The 21,091-nt window shown below is 34.2% G+C and overlaps 1 protein-coding gene across 6 annotated transcripts in view; it reads left to right on the forward strand.

Moving 5' to 3' along the window:
• PDS5A (PDS5 cohesin associated factor A) overlaps positions 1-21,091 on the forward strand; it is a 129,862-nt gene that overhangs the window by 98,778 nt on the left and 9,993 nt on the right. For 5 of the 6 annotated variants that reach the window (XM_082390461.1, XM_082390459.1, XM_082390463.1 and 2 more), the window contains 11 exons: positions 418-576; positions 3,038-3,106; positions 4,237-4,373; positions 7,694-7,817; positions 8,149-8,353; positions 8,856-8,970; positions 11,300-11,432; positions 11,992-12,111; positions 14,937-14,999; positions 15,732-15,877; positions 17,437-17,545. In XM_082390461.1, the coding sequence (XP_082246587.1) occupies positions 418-576; positions 3,038-3,106; positions 4,237-4,373; positions 7,694-7,817; positions 8,149-8,353; positions 8,856-8,970; positions 11,300-11,432; positions 11,992-12,111; positions 14,937-14,999; positions 15,732-15,877; positions 17,437-17,545 (1,380 nt within the window). Of the gene's footprint in view, positions 1-417; positions 577-3,037; positions 3,107-4,236; positions 4,374-7,693; positions 7,818-8,148; positions 8,354-8,855; positions 8,971-11,299; positions 11,433-11,991; positions 12,112-14,936; positions 15,000-15,731; positions 15,878-17,436; positions 17,546-21,091 lie in introns of those variants that run through there. The other variant, XM_082390464.1, reaches the window with a different exon arrangement.

Raw genomic sequence — 21,091 nt, forward strand, 5'->3', positions numbered from 1 at the left:
TCATAAATTGGATACAATATGAACAGAACCCATGAACTCTTATTTTTTATGATCCGTGGTCATTTAAAATGTTCCCACAGGTTAAGAAATCCAACAACATAACAAAACTATTGTACATGACTTGAAAATAATGCTGATTTGACAATGCAGGAATTTTCTTGCTTTTACGTCTACCTTATATGTGGGCTTTACTTTTTTCTTTTATCTTTTTTTACCTTCTTTGAATCTTATTAAATTTTGGTAGGTGAAATAAGAATCAAGTGTCTAATATGATTGAAGTTACTTTTGATCATCTCATTAGAACAGATTTTTTTGGGCATGATAAATTCAGGAGGACTCAAGAACGTTTACTGTTTCTGTACAATGTCTAGATATTTATAAAACAAACTAGTAATTTTGACTGTTTTATTTTTATAGCCACTCAGTAGGAGTCTCAATGCTGATGTACCAGAACAACTTATAACTCCATTAGTTTCATTGGGCCACATATCTATGTTAGCACCAGATCAATTTGCTTCCCCAATGAAATCTGTAGTAGCAAATTTTATTGTGAAAGATCTGCTAATGAATGACAGGGTAAGTTTCTCATTTAATTAAATTTAGAATCATAAGATTAAGACTGTTTACATCTTTATTTGTCACAGAAACAACACTTCTGCTTCTCTCTGTATGATTCTCTTTTACTTTAAAATTATTATATATTTTACCTCCTTATTTACTTACTTAAATTTCCAAATGACATCCTGCTGTGTAGCTATTACTAGAACTTAACACTTCTTGAAGAAAGAAAAAAATGAGAACATGAGATAGATGAATCATGAAGTAAAAAATATAAGTCAAACACTATGAAGGACAGTTAACTAGAGTACTAGAATTTTGTTTTATCAAATATTGTTTAAAGTATAAGTGGAATTGTACTTGACTAGCTTTTTGAAATATAATTACATTGCACTTTTGGCACTAGATTTATGTATTCTGTTTTAGTTATTGAAGTTTGTGTGTGTGCACATGCACACATGTGTGCACACATACTGATTAATTAGCATTGGGTTGGAGCTTTGGGATGTATAGCTTGAAAAGGCTCCCCAAGTGATTACTGAAACACGTGTCTGATTAAGAATCACCGCTTTACCAAACGGATCTAAATTAAAGAGTTATTGAATGAAGACACAAATCAGTCTACCTGCTGGATCATTGTGGATGACTTTCAGTGCAGTACTAATTTATCCAATTTATCTAGTCCTTCTAAACGGTCCAATAGCCTTTGAACACTCAGTATTGGAACTTAAAAAAAAAAATACTTGCCAGCACACTCCTTACTCTTTTCTCTCCCTCCATTTGGATGTGATAGGGATGCAAGAGCATGCCCAAAGCCTCACTTCCTACTCCATACATCTGTTGTTTGCACTACTGATAGATGTGGCTGGCAACAAATGTGAAATTTGACACTTCTTAGATGATGACTTGATTGTTGATAAATTCTATTTTAAGATAGTTCTCTTTTTTTGTGTGTAGTAAAATATAAATAATATAAACTTTGCCATTTTATCCCTTTTAAGTGTACAGTTCTCTTACATTATATACACCCACATTCTTGTTGGGTGTTTTTTGTTTTATTAAAAAACAAGTTTAATAACATGTGTACCTCCTGTATACACAGAGGATAACCCAGGAAAGCCAAGCAACTCTCAACAATGGCCCAAGCCGCCACCTAAAATATACACCCACATTGTTGTGTAACCATTGCCACTATTTCCAGAACTTCATCATCTTAGAGAGAAACTCTGTATCTATTAACCAGTAACTCCCCATTGCCTTCTCTCCCCCCAGACTCTGGTAACCTCTATTCTATTCTCCTGCTTTATGAATTCGCCTATTTTAGATACCTCTTATCATACAATATTTATCCTTGTGTGTCTGGCTTATTTCTGTTAGCATAACGGTTTCAAGATTCAGCTGTGTTGTAGTATGTATCAGAACTTCATTTTATGCCAGAATAATATTCCATTGTATGTGTAACTTACATTTCGTTTATCTTCTATTGATGGACCCTTGGGTTTTTTCCACCTTTTGACTGTTGTGAATAATGCTGATATGAACATTTGAGTCCCCAAAGTCAGATCTTTGGGGTATATACCTAGGAGTGGAATTGCTGGGTCACATGGTCATTCTATGCTAAACTTTTTGAGGGACTGCCAGACATTTTTCCACAGTGGCTGTACCATTTTACATTCCCAGCAGCCATGCTCAAGGCTTCCAGTTTCTCTGCATCTTGGCCAACACTTATTCTTTCCTGGTTTTTTTTGATAATAGTCATCCTGGTAGGTGCAAAGTAGTATCTTGTGGTTTTGATTTGTTTCCCTAATGACTAATGATGTTGAGATTTTTTTTCATGTGCTTAATGGCTGTTCTTTAGATATTGAGTCTTTTGCCCACTTTTAATTGAATTTGTTGTTGTTGAGTTGTAAACATTCTTTATATATTCTGAATATTAGACCTTTGTCAGGTATTTGCCAACTCCAGGATTATAAAAATTTTCTCCTGTACTTTCTTCTAGGAGTTTTTTAGTCTTAGTTCTTAAGTAAAGATTTTTGATCCATTTTTTTGAGTTAATTTTTATATATGATATAAGGTAACAGTCCAGCTTCATTCCTTTGCTTGTGGCTATGTCTAGTTTTTCCAGCGCCATTTGTTGAGGAGACTGCTCTTTTCCCCATAATTGGTCTTAGCACTTTCGTGAAACATCAGTAGACCATATATGTGATATATGTGAGGTTTTCTGGGTTTCTGTTTCATTCCATTGGTCTATATGTCTATACTTATGTAGGTACCAGCCACATTGTCTTGATTCCTGTAGATTTGTAGTTAAGTTTCAAAATCAGGAAGTTTGAGCCCTCCAACTTTGTTCTTCTTTTCCAGTCCCTACTTGGTGACTTTCTGTGGGTTTCCTAGAGCACTGCACTGTTCAGCATGAAAAACTTAATGAGCAAAATTTAAAATTTTTTTCTAAAAGTTAAATTTATTCAATTGTCTATAGTCAACAGGTGAGAAGAATGGGAAATTATGGTCTCCAGATGAAGAGGTTTCCCCTGAAGTACTAGCAAAGGTAAATTTGTGTAGGTCTTAATAACTTTTATGTTGAGATAATGAACATTTATAGATACCCTTTTTTTTTAAACCTAACAGTTAATAAGCATTTTAAATGAGGTACTTTATTTTTAAATCAAAAGTTGTATGTTTCTCAAATTGTAGTTGTCATTGAGTTATTTACATATAGGTATATGTCAGCATGTTCTTTAGACCTTCCTGCCTTGCTAAGATAATTAGATAGTGATAATTAGATAGTGAGGCTGTTTTACATAGAGATTGTAGAATATTGGTGCTCAGAAGCACCTCAGGCCTAGCCTCCTTACCAATGTCTGTCTACAGGCATAAGAATATTAACTTGGCAAAAACAGATGGCTGTCATATTGAAAACTTCTGATAGATGTAAATTGTCCCTCAGGAAAGCTAATTTTTAAAGGGGTAGTCTTGGGATTTAAAACAAGACTTCTTCATTAGCATCTTACTTGATTGATAATCTGTTTCACCTTGAGTAGCTTCATAGTCCTCATTTATTCCATCAGTTCCTTTATCCAGGTTGTCAGTAAATATAGTAAATAATATCTACATTCTTTAGCTAGTTCTTGCATGTATTCCATAACAATCTTTTGAGTATAAGCCACCGAGCAATTACGGCTACAAATAATTATGAAATCTCCTAGTTTTTTAATCAAAATAATTTTTCAGTACTACAAAAAATATTAGTCTATCTAAATAGTTATTTTTAATCACTGTAATCAGTATAGTTTAGTTATTTTTAAACAATATATTTTTAAATGATTTGAAAAGCAATTTTGCAGGTGTGAAAAGTCTGAATTCAAGGAGCCAGACCTTGGGCAAGTTATCACAGTAATGTGTCTAAATTGCCTTATTTATTGGAAATAAGAATACCTCTCTCATAGAGTTGTTTGGGAGATTAAATAAAGTAATACATGTGTAACTCTGGGGAAAGTACCTGGCATAGATTAAACAGAATAAGTATTAGTTCTCATTGTTATTATCCTATAGACTTGTTTACTAAAACATGTCTTCCGGCAGCTAAGTAATCTCACTAATCTAATTAACATAAATTAATCTTCCCTTTAAGTGGAATTTTAAGTTGCTTTCTTTTTTTAGCATGTTAATATTTTATAGGTACAGGCAATTAAACTTCTGGTAAGGTGGCTGTTGGGTATGAAAAACAACCAGTCTAAATCTGCCAATTCAACTCTTCGGTTATTATCAGCGATGTTGGTTAGTGAGGGTGACCTGACAGAGCAAAAGAAGATCAGGTGAGATTTTTCTTCCTTTCCAGGTTTTTTTAGCTCAAGATGTTGGTAGAGCTTACATAGGAATTATTTACTTAATATTGACTGTTGTAATTGTACTATGTGCTTTGTGTTTAAATTTTACATACTTATTTGGGGTTTGTATCTGAATAAAGATCGTGTATTTTTCTTCATTCCTAAAGACTGACCTTTTTCCAGTAAACTTTTAGTCATAATCACTATAGCAATGTTACAGTTAGCTTCAATATTTGAATCAGTTAAGCAAATATTTGTTGAATTACTACTCTTTGCAAAACACTATGAAAAGCATTGCAGCAAAAACAGATAAAATTCAGTTCCTGCCTTTAAGGAACTTACCCTAGTATAGTGATTGAACAAGTAGAGTGTCTTGATGCCACGAAGGGAATAAAAATTTCAGTGTAGGTTCAAAGAAGGAAGAGATGCAGCCTCCTGATGGTTTGCAGAAGACTATACAAGGTTCTGCAAATGCCAAAAAAAAAATTTGTTTCATTTCTACACCTGTTCACTCTTCAAATCTGTGAAATCACCATTTCTTCTTTCTGTTCCTTTTAAGATGAAAATAAAAGCCAAATTTTTTATTTACTAGGGTCCAGCTGAAATAACTGAAAAATTCTACTTGTGATGAATTCTTACTTTAAAATTTTTGTTAGAGGATAGATTTAACTATTTATTTATGCTTTCAGTATTTATTCAGCACTATCATGCCAGGTACTACCAAGCCTTTTAAAGATACAATAATCTCTCCCTCTAAGGAATATGCATTCTAGTGGAGGAGATAGGAAATGCACAATTACAGTGAGGAAAACAATCAAAAATTATTTTTATCATAAAATAAGCCAAGGGTAGCTTTGCATGAACAGATTGAAGAGTAGGGATAATGAGAAATTTTAAATTTGGGGAAACTATGTACAGTGTATAGCAAAGGCTTAATAATGAGCTCTTACAAATCAATGATAAATAGGATCCCCAATAAAGATGAAGATTATATATTAGCAGTTTACCTTTAAAAAACTGTTTGACATCACTAAATACAATAAGTACAATTTTAATTTAAGTGGAACCTGTTGTCTGTCAAATCAGCAAAAAGCTTTTTAAGCAATCATCACTCCATGGGATCAGGGAAATGGGTTCCCTCATAACTCCTGTGAATATAAATGGGCACAGTCTTGGCAGGACAGTTTGGCATTTTGTTTCTAAGTCCTTAAAAATGTTATCCATTGACTTTTTTTTTTGACTCTTTATTTTTACACTCATGAAATTATAAAAGAATCATACAAAAATATATGTACAAACATGTTCTTTCCAGCATTTTTTATCATCACAGAAGATAGGGGAATGGTTAACTGTGGAACACACATGTTATGAAATATTATGCAGATCTTAATTAGATTTTATGTATCCCATAGTTTAGCTTAGGCTCTGGAATCAGAAACTCATTCAACTCTACCTACGCTCCATTTACTAGCTGTGTGAACTTGCATAAGTCACTTTTCTAAGCCTCAGTTTCCTCATCTTACAGAGTTAAGTACACAAATAGTAGCATTAATTTTTTTAATTCCTGAATCATTTGCCTCAGAAGCCATTTGAGGGTCCCTCATTGTTACCTGTGCTCAGTTTGATGGTCATGTGGTCCAAGAGTGCCATGTTTTCTCCTCCTGTATGCTAAATAATAGTCCCTTGTGGATTCAGGGCAGCTTTCCACATTTCCTAAAGTCTTTAAAATATCAAAGCTATGTTATGTTCCTTATAGCGGTTGAAGTAAGAAGACTATCCTTTCACCACCTCACTGTCACGTTTTACAATTTAGGTAATAAAAGTTGACTGGGTGTGGGTGGGAGTGCCTGGACTCCCTAGATTCCCTTGGAAAACTTCCTGTTGCAAAGGAAAGTCTGCCTCAGAGACTAGGACCTGAGAGAGACTGGCTCTCACCTCCATATCCTTTCCTTTTAGATATTTGTCTGATGCCACCCACTTTCTGGTACAAATCACCTCCTAATTCGTAGCCCCTCCATTTCATCAGACATTTGTAGGCTTAAGATTGATTTCTGTTATGTCTGTGTAAATATGTGTATGCATTTAAAAATTGTGGGAAATACAATAGATTTTAAATAAGTGATTTTTAATTTTTCAGGTTTTTTTAATATCAAGTTTTCTATGATGAATGTGAATGCCTCTTAAAATGAGGAATACAGTTCCTAATGTAAATGTTTCTTGCTAGCGTTGCAGTTAGTGCTGTTGTAAGCGTAAGCAGACTTGATTAGCTGTGGTGGAAGATCTGAGCTAGAGTGTAACTAAAAATGAAGGCAGACATAAAAAAAGAATGAAATTTTGCCATTTGCAACAACATGAATGGACTTGGAGAGTATCACGCTTAGTGAAATAAGTCAGACAAAGACAATACTGTATGTTATCACTTATATGTAGAATCTAAAAAATTGAAAGAAACTAATGAGGACTTCCCTGGTGGTACAGTGGTTAAGAATCCGCCTGCCAATGCAGGGGACATGGGTTCGAGCCCTGGTCCGGGAAGATCCCACATGCTGCAGAGCAACTAAGCCCGTGCGCCACAACTACTGAGCCTGCGCTCTAGAGCCCGTGGGGCACAACTACTGAAGCCCGCGTGCCTAGAGCCCGTGCTCTACAACAAGAGAAGCCACCGCAATGAGAAGCCCACGCACTGCAACGAAGAGTAGCCCCCGCTCGCCACAACTAGAGAAAGCCCGCATCCAGCAACAAAGACCCAACACAGCCAAAAAGTTAATTAATTGATTGATTGATTGATTAATTAATTAAACTAGTGAATATAACAAAGAAACAGACTCACAGATACAGAGAACAAACCAGTGGTTACTGTTGCGGAGGGGGAGGGGCAAGATAGGGGTACAGGCTTAAAAGGTACAAACTACTATGTATAAAATAAGGTACAAGGATATATTGTACAACATGGGGAATATAGCCAAGATTTTATAATAAATATAAATGGAGTATAATCTATAAAAATTTTGAATCACTATGTTGTACACCTGAAATTAGTATATTATAAATCAGCTATACCTGAATAAAATAATAAATAAAAAATTTTTAAATGAAGGCAGATAAATTTAATATCAGATAGTCACAATGGTTTGAGCCTTCTGCCCTGTGTTGAATTGAAGGACTCAAAGTAACTTTCCCATATTTGTACATTATGTCATTTTAAGCATAAATTATGCTAAAGACCTTAACAGTCAAAAAGGGATCAAAGAGTTTTGTGAATGATAATGGTTATAGGAAATGTTTATTTCTTTTTTGTTTGTTTATAGTAAATCTGATATGTCTCGCTTGCGATTAGCTGCTGGTAGTGCCATAATGAAGCTTGCTCAGGAACCTTGTTACCATGAAATTATAACCCCAGAACAGTTTCAGCTCTGTGCGCTTGTTATTAATGTAAGTAACAATCTTATTTTTGTCATTTACTTGGCCTTCAAAGTTAAATTTATTTACTTTCTATAGATTACAGATCCATTTGCTGTATGGATGTATGCACAAAAGGAATTGCTATTATTACTGTTCTAACCAGTTAACTCCCCAAAATTAAGTTATTTACTCCCTCAGTATAATTATCTTTTTTTAAAAAAAAAATGAAGACATTAAAAATGCTTAAACTGTCCTTTTGTAAATGTTTGCCAAATTTTAAAAACTAAACTAGGGGTTTTTGTCATGGTTTTAAAAGTACTAATACTTTTATTTAAGTATTTTTCGTTTTGTGCTGCTGTAGGATGAGTGCTATCAAGTAAGGCAGATATTTGCCCAGAAGCTACATAAGGCACTTGTGAAGTTACTCCTCCCATTGGAGTATATGGCGATCTTTGCCTTGTGTGCCAAAGATCCTGTGAAGGAGAGAAGAGCACATGCACGACAGTGTTTACTAAAAAATATCAGTATACGCAGGGAGTACATTAAACAGAACCCCATGGCTACTGGTAAGTAACTTTCAAAGTGCTCAGTGTGCAGATATATCTTGTCAGTGTATCAATTTGTGGAGGGTTTTATTTCATATATTTCTATTATAGTTTATAATAACACTGGGACTTTTATAGAATGCTGTTGTTGTAGTTAAGATGTAAATAAAATCTAAAATCCTGGTTTCTGAGTCCTATTTATAATGCATAAAACTGTTTGGAGGAACTGCGTTTTTTCTTATGGAATCAGCAGTGTGGCTTGATTTGAACACATTGCTCTGATGTCAGAGAGTAAAGAATTACTTTCCTAGCTTTTCCAGGGACTCAATCTTAAATTATCCTTTGTCTTCAGTAGCCTTCAAAATTGAAAAAAGTATTTCAGTATCATCTAGATGTCATTTTGCCTCTAATTTAGAAGTAACTGAGGGAAAAAATGTTAACTGAAGCAGTTAGAACGTAAATTAGGGAGGGATTTTTATAAAGGCTATTATTACTATTGTTAATAATAATGTTTTCACTTCAGAGAAATTATTATCGCTGTTGCCTGAGTATGTAGTTCCATATATGATTCACCTGCTAGCCCATGATCCAGATTTTACAAGATCACAAGATGTTGATCAACTTCGTGATATTAAAGAGTAAGTCACGTTGATTTTTAAGAAGTCTAAAAATTATTTTTCCTTTTTAAAAAATGCTAAATTTTTTCCTTTTACTATTCCCATTAGAATAAAAACATTCTTATGGTTTTATTCTTTTATTGTAAATTTTAAGTTTCCTCTTGCAAAATTGTTCCTATCTAATAAGTTCTATTTGGTTGTTTTCTTTGTTTCCTGTTTGTTTGCAGTTAGCTTTAGCTGAGTCTGTGAAATAAGTTGATTTGGTCTTTATGTTATTTTTACCTTTGTATTAAGATGGGCTTCAGTTACTTCAGTTTGATAATTTAGAAAGCCATGTAGTGAAAATTTCTCTCCTTAAAACTAAACTATACTTTAACCTCAAAAGATAATTCCTCAAAAATATGCACACACATACGAGATACTCTGTGGCAGGTCTATGGTAATACAAAATTAGATTTGTTACACCAGTCACAGAGAGATTTGTCTCTAGTGAAAAGACAGTCAGGTAAACAATTGCAAAACACTTGTTTAAGAAGTGTTTTTATGTAAAATAGAACTTTATATATGATGCAGGGTGAGTGAACAAGTACGAAGTAGCCTAGGATTGTCTACAAATGACCTCCAAGAAACTTTAAAGCAATGTCTATTTTCCCATTGCTGTGCTTTTGCTTTGCACTTTTAAATTGGTTCCTTCAGCTTGTATTTAAAGTACTATGATTTTTCTATGTGGGACATGAAGCCTTATCCCTAATCTTATTTGAGGTTGTAATCAACATTTATCTGCCTCCTGTAGCTCTTTCAGGAGACATAGGTTCTAGTCTCAGCTATCTGAGTAAAAACTTTACTTCTCTGCTTCAGTTGCCTTATCCATAAAATGCAGGATATGAAATAGATAATCCCTAAAATACCTTCCAATTCTAATTTCTGTTTACTTAATAAATACATTTTATTTGCAAATTCTTTTTCCTTTTTTTTTTTTTTAATAACTTTTATTTTGGGATTTCCCAGAAAGCACTTTCATAAAGTGAAAAAGTGATGTATGTATTTGCCTAGAACACAAGGTCTATGTTAAGGAACCTTTTTAGCCCTATTTCAGTTGCAAGGCAGTCATGTGAAAAAGGGATTAGATTTGCGAGAGGCAACAGTGATGTGGGAAAAGTACTGAAGTCGTCAGTTAAAATTGAAATCACTGGCACATACTTTTTGGTTCTATCTAGCATGCAGTACTTTTGAGTATCTTTATACAGTATGCTTTTATACAACTTTATTCCACTCCCTTTATATTTTAATTGATAAAATTATATCTTTATACATTGTTTTATTTCACATATATATGATTATTATTTTATGCATTTGCCTTTTAAGTCATATATTTAAAAAGGAGTTACAAATCAGAAGTTCAGTAATGCTGGCTTTATATTACCTATGTGATTACCTTTACCAGTGTTCTTTATTTCTTACAGCTTCAAGTTACTATCTATTGTTTTTTCATTTCAGCCCGAAGGACTAAGTTTAGTATGTCTTGTAAGACAGGTCTACTAAAAACAAACTATAATGTAGTTCCCCCCTTACAGTAATCTCTTAAGACATTTACATATACTATAGCCAAAGAAGTATACATAGATTATCATCAAATGTTTTTTCTCTCCTGTTGATGGAGTAAAACAGTTAAGTCTGTGGTGGCTGCCTGAGAATCATCATGGGAACTTGATAATAGGCTTTGATCCTAGATTTGTCGATGTAAGCTCCCCAAGTGATTCTAATGTTCATCCTGATTTGGGATTCATTTTTACTTAGAAATTCAGGTGTCACCTTCAGACACTTTATGTATTAAATGAATATAAAGTAACAAGTAGAAAACAGCAAAAATGGTTTGAGATGTAACTAGTTAGCTGAATTACTGGTTACTATGCACACCAGCCTCATAGCATGTGAAATTCAGAGTTATGTCACAGTTGAATTACATACCAGTCTTAGATCTTCTACATAGCTTGCAGATAGTCAAAATGGCAAGACTGTGCTGTACGCTGGCTTGCTTATCATTGCTGGATATTAATACACGTTATATCATCTAAATGTCTATTAAATACCTATAGAATGAATCTTTGTGTGCCTCATGAAACTGTCAGGCTTTCTCATATTAAGCTATGTGTTCATATTTGTTATTTGTGATATGATTCTATTTGAATTGAATATTATTAACAGGATATTTCTATTAATCATTAGAGTTTTCTCTGTATTGTACTCTTATTATATTCAGACAACAGAACTTCCCAGTAAGCTATATAATCCCTTAAGCAAAAGCACCTACAATCAGTCTCTTTACTAAGTGAATATGTTTGTCATTTAGGTGCCTGTGGTTCATGCTTGAAGTTTTAATGACAAAGAATGAAAATAACAGCCATGCCTTTATGAAAAAGATGGCAGAGAACATCAAGCTAACAAAAGATGCCCAGTCTCCAGATGAATCCAAGACAAATGAAGTAAGATATATATTAGGCCAGTGGGTATTAAGATATTACAGGAAAAAATATTATGACCCTTGTCCCACTTGTTTTTCCTATTACATAATAAAATAGATTACAGAATGTTTATTAAAACTATATACCTAGTTTTTACTTTATTTCATTAAATTGAGTTCTATTATTTGAAGAACGTTTATTACTTTGAAAAAGATATTAAAACTTCTACAGAGCACAGGAATAAGAACTAGTAAAATTTACAGCTATGCTGTCTTAAGAACTTTTAGTAAGAGTTACAGACAAGTAGATATTCTTTTTGTATGTTTCCTTTAGTTTGGTTTGTTGTTTTTAACACATACTTGGCATTCATGTTAAATTAAGATGAAGGGTTTTTTGTTGTTGTTGTTTACTAGGAGGCTACATAAGAAGAAATGCCAAATACAAATGCAGAATGTTCAAGGAATAAATAATAACCCCATATTATTGTTTTGATTCGATTTTATATGTTGGTTAGAATTGGTACTTGTGGTTATTTTTCACTACTGAAAGGTATATGTGATTTTTTTTTTTTCCTCCCTAGAAACTTTATACAGTGTGTGATGTGGCCCTGTGTGTTATAAATAGTAAAAGTGCTTTGTGCAATGCAGATTCACCAAAGGATCCGGTCCTTCCAATGAAATTTTTTACACAACCTGAAAAGGTAATTTTCTTCCCTTCATTTTTCTACCATACTAAACCTATTTAAATTTGTTACTATCAACCCTAGTGGCAAGTATTGGACTGTCTTGACTACAGAGTAAAAAAAAAAATATACCTCTGTGAGTTTATCAAGAAATGGGAGATTGTCTTCCAAAGCCTGAAAAATATCATTCTCACCTTACAGAGTAGAGAATACAAATCAAGCTTGGTGGTGGTGTTCCTATGTGAGCTATTCCTTCTGGATATTTCTAATATGTAAGAGGAATTTTCAAATTTCTTAAATTGTTTTCATCTCATTAAAACACTGTTAGTATTTTTTCAGACAAGAAGTAAACAAAATATTTGGTAGAGTATAAATATATATACATCTATATATGAAATAAAATGTTAGAATGAATGGAATTGGTCTTGGCAATTGACAGACTTGGATTCAAATCAACCATTTCTAATTTGAGGGACCTTACACATGTTAACTCTTCTAAGTCTCAATGTCTTCATCTCTAAAATGCAGATGATGATAATACCTGTGAACAATTACTAATATACCTAGGTTTCTAAGAGTTTGTCACAAAGTAAGCATTTAATAAATGGTATTAATAATAAATAGTACATTTATTCTGCTGTCAGCAAATGAAGTTTTCCATGTAAGTAAATTTTTCAGCTAACTAAAGCTCTTTAAGTTTTTCCAGCTAATTTGGATTAAGAAACTTTTCCAAAAAGAATGCCTTTTATTTATTACCCATTTTAAGGTGGTATTTTAAAGTTTTAACTTTCCTGTGCTTTGTTTAAAAAACTATCCTTAATATTTTTAATTGGAAAAAATAAGGCATTTAAAATTTTCAACAAAAATTTTAATCAGACTTTGATTTAGTACTCAGAATTTACTCTGCCTGGTTTTGGTAGGAATAATAAAGATTGCAAAGTTACTTCTTTTTTTTTTTTTTTTTTAAGAAATTCACGTTCTTTTATTTATTTATTTATTTATTTATGGCTGTGTTGAGTCTTCGTTTCTGTGCGAGGGCTTTCTCTAGTTGCGGCAAGTGGGGACCACTCTTCATCGCGGTGCGCGGGCCTCTCACCATCGCGGCCTCTCTTGTTGCGGAGCACAGGCTTCAGACGCGCAGGCTCAGTAATTGTGGCTCACGGGCCCAGTTGCTCCGTGGCATGTGGGATCTTCCCAGACCAGGGCTCGAACCCGTGTCCCCTGCATTGGCAGGCAGACTCTCAACCACTGCGCCACCAGGGAAGCCCGCAAAGTTACTTCTGTTCTCATTGAATTTACTGGTCTTTATAAATACTCCTGAGTGAGCTCTTGAATTTAAATTTACTTTATTGTTGACCCAGGGCTATCATGACTGGAATAGTACCCAAATAGAATCTTCATACATCATCAAGAATTTAAATTGCTGTTTGTCACTACACCTAATTCTAATTGTTTTTTGTTTTGATATGAAACTTAGGATGTCTTTAGCCTTCTTAATAATAATTTCAGTTTTCTTCTGTTTTCAATGATCAGCTTTCCTCATTTCCTTTTCTAATATGTTGCTTTTAATATGGTATAAATTCAGACAGGAGAAAACTAGGCATATTAAGATAGTGAGCTAAGTGAAGCTATAGTATATCTTCATGTAACATTTATTTTAGCTACATAAAAGCCTTTGTGGGGAAGAAAAGAAAGATACAGCCTTGCCTAGAACACATGCCAAAAGTGTTATTTCTTTTTATAGGCACATTTAAGCCCTCTGTCCTTTTCTGTGACACTAGTGTGAAGGTAAACTTAATAAAGGAAAAATAATTTTTTAAGTGCGATTTCTTAAAAATTAATGAACTTCCAGATGGTAGTAAGTCATTTTGCTTCCGTGAGACCATTGTGGTTTACTCGTGTGCTATTCCCAGGATAATTAACACATAGAGGCACCACAGGATCAAATCAAACTCTTACACAGATATAACTTTCAGAAGTATCATCAGTGTCCACATTTGGTTTAATTCATTTATTAACTGGTTAATATCACTGCTGCCAAAGAACATTATAATTGACGTAATTAGATTTTGATGGTGTATTTACCTTTATGATTTGGACAGTCTACTTATGGTTCTAGGAAACAAAATATTTTTAATTAAAGTAACAGATTTTTTTTCAGTAAGGATAATTTTCTTGAGATTCTGTGTGGGGTTCTTTTAGTGAATATTAAGTGCCTGATATATGCATAGTACCATTTTGGATGCTTTGAGAGCCCCAAAGAAGTAAATTTTAGGGACTTCCTGGCAGTCCAGAGCTTAAGACTCCGTGCTTCCACTGAGGAGGCGTGGCTTCAGTCCCTGGTCTGGGAACTAAGATCCCGCGTGCCACGTGGTGCGGCCAAATAAATTTTTAAAAAGTAAATTTTATAATAGAGTGGAGAACATAGTTCATTGAATAAACTGGAGACTGTTTGCCCTGAACCGTATGAAAGAATAGAAGTGTGTTTTATTTAAAATGTGATTTAAGGGAATTGCCTGGCATTCCAGTGGTTAGGACTCCGTGCCTTCACTGCCAATGGCCTGGATTCAATTCCTGGTCAGGGAACTAGGCTCCTGCAAGCCGCGTGGCGCTGCCAAAAAAAAAATGTGATTTAAGTAATTTATATCTGACATTTGACTAAGTCTTGTGTGTCACTGAGTTAATTTTAAAACTAGACTTATGGTATGGTTCATGAAATATGCTTTGATGGTTTGATATGTTTCTTAGCACAAATGAAACTGTTATTGTAAAGCAGAATGCCTTGAAAAGTCTTGTATGGACAATAAAAATATGTTCACTTTTTTTGTTTGTTTTTTTGATAGGACTTCTGTAATGACAAGAGTTATATTTCAGAAGAGACAAGAGTACTTCTGTTAACAGGAAAGGTATTAATGTACTAGATAATTGGGGGATCTTTATCTCATGTGCATATTACTTCTGCTATTCTTTGAAATAACCTTTAAATGTCCCTCGGATTTTATAGTTCCTGATTCTTAGGGATCATGTTGTGGATTATAGCATCTAAAGCATTTGTTCTCTCAGGCTTTTTTTTTGCCATGAACCACTTTAGAATTACAACCATGTGTTCTCAACAGTACTGATAGGCTTCAAGTTATTTAGAATTCACACAGCAGATTTCCCTGAAAAATGGTATAATAAATTTAGATGTGTAAGATAAAGATAATTTTAAAGTACTAATAAGTTAGATAATTTAATTTCTATAAAGGTAATATGACATCTAAAAGAGCAAAGGGAAATTTAATATTTTATAAAGTGTCTAAACTATTACTATATATACTCAGTTTACCTGTAATACATTTTATTATGTCTTAATTATTATGTATTTCACAGTTTTAGGGACACTTTTTATTTTGATTGAGCAATAGGAATAATTAAATATTGCATAGTCATTTTTAAGTAGAGGTAATGCTTTTGATTTGTAATTATGTTTAGATATAGTTTTACAGAACTATCATTTCTAATAAATTTAAGATTTAACTTTCCAAAGCAACAACAATTCCTGGCCTTAAGCGAAACAGTATCCCTTACGTGTGTCTAAATTTGTATGTATTCCTTTCAGTAAGGTATAAAATAACATGCATATATGTAATTTTTAGCCAAAACCTGCTGGAGTACTAGGTGCGGTAAACAAGCCTTTATCAGCAACGGGAAGGAAACCATATGTTAGAAGCACTGGAGCTGAGACTGGAAGCAATATTAATGTAAATTCAGAGCTGAACCCTTCCACCGGAAATCGATCAAGGCAATTTTTTTCTCCAATTGTTTTTGTTACTATCACTCACTACTTGGTTCATCTTTCAGTTTCTTTTCTTAAAGCACTGTATCACAAAAATGGACTTTAGGAAACATCTTAGTAAAAAACAGTAGTGCTAAATTTTAGTATAATTAATGATGGAAATTGAGAGTGTACTACACATTTTGAAACTGTTTAGCATTCTAAATGTGTAGAAAAGTTAAATGGAAAAACGTAAGAATTAGGAATATAGTAAAACTAATTTACATGAAAGTGTGTGTATGTGTTTAAATTTAACACTTAGGAGAACTGAAAATGTAACTCTTTAAATATTTAATTTATATGCTTTTTAATTTTTAACTCAAAATTAGTATAGCATGAGTAGAGATAACATTGTTAATAACATTTTCCACTTATTAAAGATTCCATGTTTGGGACTTCCCTGGTGGTCCAGTGGCTAAGACTCTGCACTCCCAATGCAGGGGGCCCAGGTTCGATCCCTTGTCAGGGAACTAGATCCCACATGCCACAACTAAGTTCGCATGCCACAACTAAGACCTGACACAGCCAAATAAATAAATATTTTTTAAAAAGATTCCATGTTTAACATGTCAAGTGTTTACTGTCTTAGCTACTGCATAAAACTTTCCATCTGACCCTAGTCTTACCAACACTAAATATTGAGGCTTTTAAAGATTTTATTCTAATTCGTGAAATTTTAAGCATAAATTCAGTGGTGGTGTTTTAAACACATTTTTAGCAGTAGAATCCCAAAATATAAAAAAATTAACGTGGAACATCTGTGGTTTACATAGATGGTGGGGGTCAGACACCTCCCCTATGGCCTCTTCTTGCAGCCCCTTCCCTTGCAGAGCATTAAGAACACAGACTGGAGAAAACTATACTCTACGCTCATCTGTTGTATTTTTTTTTTAATTATTATTTATTTATTTATTTATTTATTTTTTGGGCTGTGTTGGGTCTTCGTTTCTGTGTGAGGGCTTCCTCTAGCTGCAGCAAGCGGGGGCCACTCTTCATCGCAGTGCGCGGGCCTCTCATTATCGTGGCCTCTCTTGTTGTGGACCACAGGCTCCAGACGCGCAGGCTCAGCAGTTGTGGCTCACAGGCCCAGTTGCTCCGTGGCATGTGGGATCTTCCCAGACCAGGGCTCGAACCCGTGTCCCCTGCATTAGCAGGCAGATTCTCAACCACTGCGCCACCAGGGAAGCCCCATCTGTTGTATTTTTGCTTTGTTTTAGGGTTTTCCACCCCCAACAGATAGGCTTATAGAATAGTTGTGTTGTTTGTTGCTTGTCAACTAAGCTTTCTATCTGGTGGTTTTAGGCAGTCATTTCTGTCTTACATTAGTAAGGTAAGATGGAAATCCAAAACTTGATATAGTAGAGCAGTAGTCTGTAACCACAGAAGATCTGAGTCTTGTTAATGTTACTTCACTTGGCCAGACTTCTAAATCAGCCTAAGCATCTTTCCTTAATGGTATAGTGAGAGAGTACACTTCCTATTCATGTGGTGAAATAAAGAAGCTTTGGTTTATTTCTCTTCAACAGGGAACAGAGTTCAGAGGCAGCAGAAACTGGAGTTAGTGAAAATGAAGAGAACCCTGTGAGAATTATTTCTGTGACACCTGTAAAGAATATTGACCCAGTAAAGAATAAGGTAAATTTTAAAATTTAACAAGTGGGTTTTTCCCATGGAGATTCTTACTACAATTTTATGATGGGGTAAGAAACCCACGGTCGACACATTAATATATACTACATACGATACCTTTGTGTATACCACCCCCTGCTATACTTACTGGGCTTCCACTCTACAGAAGTGATTCTATGTCCACTCTCTTCATTTACCAGAGTTTGTGGTCACCTTCTCCCACCCTACTTCTCCCAATACCTTGAAAGAATAGGAACTGAAGTGTTTTGAGATCTTGTTTTCAAAACTTTATTGACTCCCACCAGGGATCAACACTCTGTTTCTGTTGTTGTTGTTTTAAGTTAAACTTAATGAGCTGACCTTTTAAAATATGTTTGAGTTTTTATTTAACAGCTGCATTCTTTGATGGTGTATCTTTTAACTGTGGCCCCCAATATTCTTAACAATTTTTTGGCAGGACAGAAAGGAGTATAACATTGGTAGGAGGATAACTTTCCTCAGTAAGAATGACCTAATCCTATTATTTCTTTTTCTATAGAATCATGTTCTTGACATACTTTTTTTACCCCCCATATATTTATGATATTATCAAATGTTTTAGGAGTTATCCTCAGGTACATAAAATATGGGACTATACAGTTATTCCACAGTAGCTGAACTTTTCCTATCCAAACTCATTATCTGAATTCAAACTGAATAGGTAAGGGTACATTTTTTAGGTCAGTCTCTGACTATCCATACTCTTGCTGTTTGCTATCTGAACTTCAGTATGTCAGTAAATTCAGGTAACAGGGAACCTCTCACTTTCAAAACTCTTAGAATTCAGAAACCAGTAGATTTAGATATTGTGGGATCCTTCTATAGAATTAAACATTGAACATAATCATGCTTAGATGCAGATACACATATTGCCACAGATACTTAAACATGCTTATAATATGTATTAAGAGGTGGTACAGGGATGCAAATGTTTATCTAGTACAAACATCTATCTATAACCTTTTCAACCTCTGCTGTAGAATTGTATAGAAGATAAATTGGACATTTAAATTCTAATTTCTGAGGGGCCAAAATATTACTTTAATTGATCTGTAATATTATATTGTTCCAAACACTGTTTTAACTTTTTCATACTTCCAAAGAATGTTTTAACAGATAACACTGTTGCCTGAACAGACAGGGGTTGTATTTTGACAAAAGCCTGATAGCTTCCCAGTCAGATCTCCCATAAGTTGATATGATCATTTCTTTCCAGGGTCTGGTTCTCAGTCTTGCAGGCTCAAAACACTATCTTTTGTACTAAAAGAAGATAAAGATCTAAGAGAGTGTTTCTTGGTAACCAATTGCTCAAAAAGATTGATGCATAAACCAATTTATTAGTTACATCTATAAAAATTATCCAGCAAATTGTATATGCATGTTTACAAATCAGAACATTTTCTCCTATTATTTACTCTGTGAGCAAAATCAAATGGTAATATGAAGAATGAATAAGGGAGGTGGTTAAAAGAAGAAATAACACAGTAACATTCCGTGGAGCAGGCAGGCAGTACCACCAGTGTTGCCCTTTAGAGTCTTGAATTTCTTCATGCCTACAGCTGACAACTCCCATTTCCTCTTCATTTGGCTTTTGCATGAGTTCTTTATACATATGTACATATACATAATGTTCATAAATGTGTAAATAGGATCATGTGCATGACTTTAATAGTCTTTTTTTCCCCTTTTAAACAGCCTTATCTGTGTGTTCAATTTTTTCTCTACAGTGTTATCATTTTCATGTTTGTATACACATAAATCTTCCTTTCCCTGTTCTTTGTCACTACAATGTTGCATTAAATTTACTGGTGATGTTGTTTCTAGGGGCTAATAAGTTCTAGTAGTGGGAATGCTAGGTCAAGGAGTAAATATACTAGAGATTTTAGATATTTTCATATTGTTTTCTTCGAAAATTAGAACACTTGACATTTCTACCAGCAGGGTACTTTTTCCTCTATATACCCATTAACAACAGGTTTTATAGTTCTTTTGAATTTTTTTCAGTTTAAAGTATTAAAACTAATGCCCCACTATTGTTTTAATTTATATTTCTCTGATGATCAGTATTTTTGTTGACCATTTGGATGTACTCTTGTGTGAACTGCCTGTTCATATTTGCCCGTTTTTAAATTATCTTCTTCTTGTTTAACTCAACTTTTTTTTTTTTTTTTGGCCATGCCATGCGCCTTGCAGGAAATTCGCCGACCAGGGATTGAACCGAGGCCATGGTAGTGAAAGCCTGGAATCCTAACCACTAGGCCACCAGGGAACTCCCTAATTCAACGTCTGATACTGTAGTAGTTTTACCTTCTTGTTAACATTCTTGCTCCCTTCCAATCTCATCACCAAATATAGCAGCCAGTGTGATCTTCTTAAAATATAATTTGGATTATGTTTGTCCTCTATTTAAAGTCCATCAATGACTTTTATTAGCACTTAGAATAAAATCAGATTTCTTAAATGCCCCATAAGGCATTCATGATCTGGTCCATGCCTGCTTCTCCTACCTTATACCAGTCTCACATCACTTCAAGTTCCTTAAATCTTCCAAGCTCTTTCCTTCTTCAGGTACTTCATGCTGCCTCTTCCATCTGTCTAAAATACTTCACTTTTCATGTGATAAGTCCTGCTTTGATATTGTTTAATTAATATTCCCCAGAAGAACCAATGAGAAATTGATGCTCCCTCTGTTTTTTTTTTCTGAATGCCCTTTTCTTTAATCTCTTAGCATTTAGGGTAATCTGTAACAAAATGTTTGTTTACTCTTTAAAAAATTAGTCACCTACTATGCTAATCTGTTTGAGGACAGGAAAAATAACCGTTTTGTTCCCCAATCTATGCCCAGCAGCCACTGCACCTAACAGGCATTCAGTTGAATGGTTTCTACTTCAAGTTTAACCACACTTAGTTGTTTTTATTGACCCTTCTTATTTTGCCCAGGAATCTCCATCTTTGTCCAGGGTGCCTTCGCATATCTTTTCTCTGATCCATTTTGTATTGTTTTACAGTTTAAATCCTGTGGACCACCTTACTCTTGTTCCCTCATGATGATTTTTGTAACACGACTCTCCACATCCCAAGAGGGTGAAAGAAGTAGAAGTCGTCATTCTCATTAGCTTATCATCCTGGAAGGATGGATTTAAGTCTAGCTGCCCATGTTAAAGGCACATGTCACAGAACTACAAAGATTATTATAGTTAGATGCATCATAGAGAAAGAAAATAACATTGAATTATGAAAACATCCCCCCCTTTTGAAAAGTGATACATTAAGAGCATACCACAATAAAAAGGACCTTTTCATTTAAAATGGCTGTGAAAGCAAAACTGAGTAGGTTTTCTCTTATATAACTGCCTATGCACTTTAGTAAGCATTTATTGAGTATATTATATATGCCAAGCACTATGGTAGGCACCTCGTTCAGTCCTTACCCTTAAGGAGTTTACATTCTTCATGGGATGTAAGCAGTTAATTAGAAGCCCTGGAATTCCAACTCTTTTAAAATACTTGCAG

The sequence above is a fragment of the Balaenoptera borealis genome (assembly GCF_965194805.1).
Source record: "Balaenoptera borealis genome assembly, chromosome: 4".
Taxonomy (NCBI): Eukaryota; Metazoa; Chordata; class Mammalia; order Artiodactyla; family Balaenopteridae; genus Balaenoptera; species Balaenoptera borealis.